The sequence below is a fragment of the Carlito syrichta genome, unplaced genomic scaffold (genome assembly GCF_000164805.1).
Source record: "Carlito syrichta isolate Samal-C Ts95f unplaced genomic scaffold, Tarsius_syrichta-2.0.1 Scaffold304601, whole genome shotgun sequence".
Lineage (NCBI taxonomy): Eukaryota > Metazoa > Chordata > Mammalia > Primates > Tarsiidae > Carlito > Carlito syrichta.
The window spans coordinates 1,366,572-1,371,596 of NW_007248697.1; the positions used below are offsets into that span (position 1 = coordinate 1,366,572).

A 5,025-nucleotide genomic window follows, 5' to 3' on the forward strand; every position below is an offset into this window, starting at 1 on the left:
CCGGCCGGGCTGGGGAGGCGAGCGCGGAGCGCGGCGGCGGCGGCGGGGCGGCCACCCGGCGGCCCTCCGGACAGGCGCGCGGGGCCCGATTCTGAGCGCGGCGGCCGGTTTCCGCTCCGAAGTTGGCGCCAGCGCTAGCAGCCGCATTGGATCCCACGGCCTACTGCGAGACTCCGGTGTACAACCCGGATCTCTGCCCCAACATGATCGCGGCCCAGGCCAAGCTGGTCTACCACCTGAACAAGTACTACAACGAGAAGTGCCAGGCGCGGAAGGCGGCCATCGCCAAGACGATCCGCGAGGTCTGCAAGGTCGTGTCCGACGTGCTCAAGGAGGTGGAGGTGCAGGAGCCGCGCTTCATCAGCTCGCTCAACGAGATGGACAACCGCTACGAGGGCCTGGAGGTCGTGTCCCCCACCGAGTTCGAGGTGGTGCTGTACCTCAACCAAATGGGCGTCTTCAACTTCGTGGATGACGGCTCGCTGCCTGGCTGCGCGGTGCTCAAGCTGAGCGACGGGCGCAAGCGGAGCATGTCCCTCTGGGTGGAGTTCATCACTGCCTCGGGCTACCTCTCGGCGCGCAAGATCCGCTCGCGCTTCCAGACGCTGGTGGCCCAGGCGGTGGACAAGTGCAGCTACCGGGACGTGGTGAAGATGGTGGCGGACACCAGCGAGGTGAAGCTGCGCATCCGCGACCGCTACGTGGTGCAGATCACGCCGGCCTTCAAGTGCACCGGCATCTGGCCGCGCAGCGCGGCCCACTGGCCGCTGCCGCACATCCCCTGGCCGGGGCCCAACCGCGTGGCGGAGGTCAAGGCGGAGGGCTTCAACCTGCTGTCCAAGGAGTGCCACTCGCTGGCCGGCAAGCAGAGCTCGGCCGAGAGCGACGCCTGGGTGCTGCAGTTCGCTGAGGCGGAGAACCGGCTGCAGATGGGCGGCTGCCGCAAGAAGTGCCTCTCCATCCTCAAGACGCTGCGCGACCGCCACCTCGAGCTGCCGGGCCAGCCGCTCAACAACTACCACATGAAGACCCTGGTGTCCTACGAGTGCGAGAAGCACCCCCGCGAGTCGGACTGGGACGAGTCGTGCCTGGGCGACCGGCTCAACGGCATCCTGCTGCAGCTCATCTCCTGCCTGCAGTGCCGCCGCTGCCCGCACTACTTCCTGCCCAACCTCGACCTGTTCCAGGGCAAGCCCCACTCGGCCCTGGAGAACGCGGCCAAGCAGACGTGGCGGCTGGCGCGCGAGATCCTCACCAACCCCAAGAGCCTGGAGAAGCTCTAGGGCCGGCGGGCCGGGCGCCGTGGGCACCTCCTGCCCGCCCGCCCTTCCTCCGGCCGCGCCCACGGCCGCTGCCTTCAGAAGGATCGGCGACGCGGTGCGAGGACATGGCCGCGCCGCCCTCCACGGGGAGACGGAGGAGCGAGGGAGCGGGTGGCAGGAGCGGCGCCCTGCCCGCCAGCGTCGCCGGACTTTTCTGCACACGAGTCCCTGCCTCCCGCTCCGAAGGCAGCCCCGCCGCCAGGCCGACCGCGCAGCCTTGCAAGGGCGGCAGCCATCCGGGTGGGCGAGGCGCCCCTCTCCGTGAGTAAACACGATCTGGATGTGCCCTCGGAAGGAGCGTGTCATGTACATGCCGACTTGTAGCAAATATTGTGATCTCACATTGTCTTTGAAAGTGTGGGTGTTGGTGTTTTGTGACTTGGTGAAACAACTTAAACTGCCCTTTCGGATACTTCCAGACATCGTCCACTCACACAAATGTCATTTAAAGGTAGATTTCCTCCTGGTTCTTTCATCTGTCTTTCAGAGTGTCTGACTTTAAAAGTTTACATTTTGTTTCAAATATTGCTTGTTCTATTTCTAACATTCCATAAATATACTTGAAATGTTATTTAAATATATTCAAAGAAAGTTGAATTCAGCTTATATAATAACGCTTGAATATCTGAATTATATATTTGAAAAATGCACTTGAAATACACTGGATAATTACTTTTTGATTTAGAATTTAATTTCTGTTGCTGGTTTTTATTTAATTAGATGGTAATAAATGAAGTAAAATAAAAGTTGTTGTGTCTCACTTTAAATTGTTTTTTTCTCAAAAGATGTAATGATTCACTAAGAAAAACAAACCCGCTTGAATATTTTAAACGTTTTCAGAAATATACTAGTGAAATTCTTAAAAATAAAACCTTAAAATATTGGAGAAACGCTCTTTTTGTGTAGCTAAAGAAGATAACAAGCTACTCTCAGTTTCTAAGACAATTCCTTTCCACATCATCCACAATTTAAGTCAGCCTTTGAAAGCTTGGTCTTCTGACTAGTATTTTTGTAGCACTTTTTATAAATAAGGACAGAAAATTTATCATGAAATAGAGATTACTGAGTTAAAAATCAGACTAAATAACAAAGTTATAATGAAGGTTTTGAAATTTATATGTAAAATCTAAGCTAATAAAATAAAGATCATTTCTTATCATTATATTTTACATCAAACCTTATTTTATGCAAGAAGGGTTCCATCAGCAAAATAAATTAATCAGAAATTTTAAAAATCCTTTTTACTTCATAGGACAAGCTAATGATAAAAGCATAAAGACAAACGACTTAAAAGAAAATATCGTTTTTAAAATTCACTGCTTTTGGAACTGGAAGTAAAAGAAGTCTTTTGTGATTATCCTTTAGACTATTTTAATAGTCAACAAGTGCTGAAAGGGCTGAACACCCATGAGCCTCAAGTTAAGGTGGGTAGTGGTTAAATCTCAGAATTTCAGTTGCTAGTTTACAAATACTGTCTTCTGCTTTATTTCAATACCTAAGTTAAATATAATAAAGTTCTGGCTGTGTGGGAATACTTGTCACTGACTAGTTTAGAACAACTGCCTCTGAAAACGCTTCAAAGGAAGATCTTTGCATATCGATGCAGAATATCTAGCATGATATTTAATGCTCTTGAATTCTTAACCTCAGAAACAAAGTTTGCTAATTGCACAGTAACACGAAAGTTAAAACAATAAAATGAACCCTAGAAGAAAGTGTTGAGGTGTAGAGCTACTCTAATACTCAGGTGCTTAAAATCTACACAATAAGATTTAATAAGTAAATAGTTATACAGTTAAAATGGCCCACATATGTATTTTCTAACATTACATCCAAAGAAGACTCCAACCTTTAAAAAGCATCTGAGTGCCATTATATGCGATGTATGTACATTTTAAATCAAAGCTCAGAGAATCAGTTTCTTCCCTCTTAAATCCACATGAAAATCCATTTTTATTTCAGGAGAAGGGAAAAATGGATGTAATAATGGTGGTGAAGTTATAGCTAAATGGCTTTCCTCCACTTTCCTTGTACCTTTCCAATAAATAATAACTCATGATGCAGCTTATCATTTCGAAAATTAAAAGGGATCTTAAGAAATCTCATAGGACTTTCCTAGTCAGTCTCCAAGAGCCAGAGATGCTGCACCCCGGGGACCTGGGAGCAACTGGCTTAACTGCCAAATCTGCCCAAGTGCACACAAAGGCGCCCGTGGAGACTGTTACAGTGTGCATGCGCTGGTAAGAAAGGCCTCAAACTCATTAATATAGTCTTCAATTTCTCAAAGAGGGCATGTGTTATTTCACTCATTTCATTTTCTGTGAAAAAAGGGCGAAAGGGCTCCCCTCCCCCAGTCACTTAAAACCAGGCAGTGCTGAAAACCACTTCCTGCCTCCACGCCACCCGTACTGTACACGGAATCGCTTTAACTCACTTTGGTGTCGATCTTCTTGAAGGCAGGATCATCCTCATCTACCTCGAAGTAGATTTCTGTCGTGGTGATGGAGAGCGTCCCCTTGGCCACCACCACGGGAGCGATGAGCTGGGCAGGGGTGCTGAGAACCACCGGGCCTGCAAGACGAGGCACTAGTCAGGCTGAGCCCCTGCGGCCTTCCCGTTCCCTCCCGGAGGGGACCCCTGGTTTTTATTTCAAAGGTGCGCTAGGAAAAATGGTGCCTAAGTGTGCGGAAAGCTCTTTTCGTGTGAGGTCAGGTCTGCTTGACTTTTACACGTGGCCTTGCAGCCGGACTAGAAAAATAATTCTGTAAAAGCCCGAGGGGTCAGGTACCAAACGTGCACCGATCTCTGCCTGGAAACCCCGCGTGGCCGGCGGGCGCTGCCGTCCACCCCCTTGGACGTGCAGAACGGCCTCTGCCGGGCCCGGTTCTCCACCGGGCAACGCCGGCTTTCCGGGGTCCCCGAGACCAGCCAGCACCAAGCCCCTCCGCTCAGCAGCCGCCCCCGAGGATGGGGAGAGGACGAGAGGGCGCGGGTCGACACCCAGATTCCACCGCCCGAGAGGTCTGCATCTCGAAGGAAGATGTATGCCCCACTGGCGGCCCAAGGTGCGCCGCCTCCGTGCGCAAACGCTGGGCCATTCAAGTTCTCGGGCAGAAGAAAAAAAAAAAAGGCACGAAAATCTTAGCATCTTCCCAGAGAATGGCCAAAGGGATGAAAATGCCAGACGCTTGAGTGCAACGATTCTCAAGAAGCCCGTGAAAGCGCGATTTCTCAACTTTTGGGAGGAACCAAGCCTCAGTAAACGTGCCTGCTGGGTGTTTGGTTCGAATTCCCTCAACCCGAAAAAGGCTGAAAATCACGAAATTCACGTAGCAGAAAAATTGAGAGGAGGACCCCTGGAACGCGCCGTTGAGGTCCCCCAAAAGGGAGGCATCCTTCGCGATTTGGAGTTCACGCACGACGTGGAAGTCGGACGCAGCGTGCAGGGCTTTCGGCGGCCGGGCGCACCGCAGTCGCTTCAGCGGCCCCCTCGAGCCGGGCAACCAAACGAGTCCCAACGAGAGGAGGACGGAGACAGCGACAAGCCGGGCCCCCATGGCCGCGCGGGCCTCGGCCGCTCCGCGGAGACCGGCTCGCGCTGCCCCGCCTCGACGAAGCCCTCAGACCCCCGGGCGCGCAGGCGGCGGCGGCGGCGGCGGCAGCGGGTGGCCCCGGGGCGGGCGTCGATCTGCGGCTCTCGCCA

At 52.3% G+C, this 5,025-nt stretch overlaps 2 protein-coding genes across 2 annotated transcripts in view; one reads left to right on the plus strand and one right to left on the minus strand.

Moving 5' to 3' along the window:
* The window catches only part of NBEA (neurobeachin), a 234,495-nt gene that overhangs the window by 191,349 nt on the left and 38,121 nt on the right, over positions 1-5,025 (minus strand). The window contains exon 3 of the mRNA XM_008060378.2: positions 3,757-3,893. Within this exon, the coding sequence (XP_008058569.1) occupies positions 3,757-3,893 (137 nt within the window). The remainder of the gene's footprint in view (positions 1-3,756; positions 3,894-5,025) is intronic.
* MAB21L1 (mab-21 like 1) lies at positions 146-1,285 on the plus strand. The gene has a single exon (XM_008060377.1). The coding sequence runs from the start codon at positions 204-206 to the stop codon at positions 1,281-1,283; it is 1,080 nt and encodes a 359-aa protein (XP_008058568.1). The 5' UTR covers positions 146-203; the 3' UTR covers positions 1,284-1,285.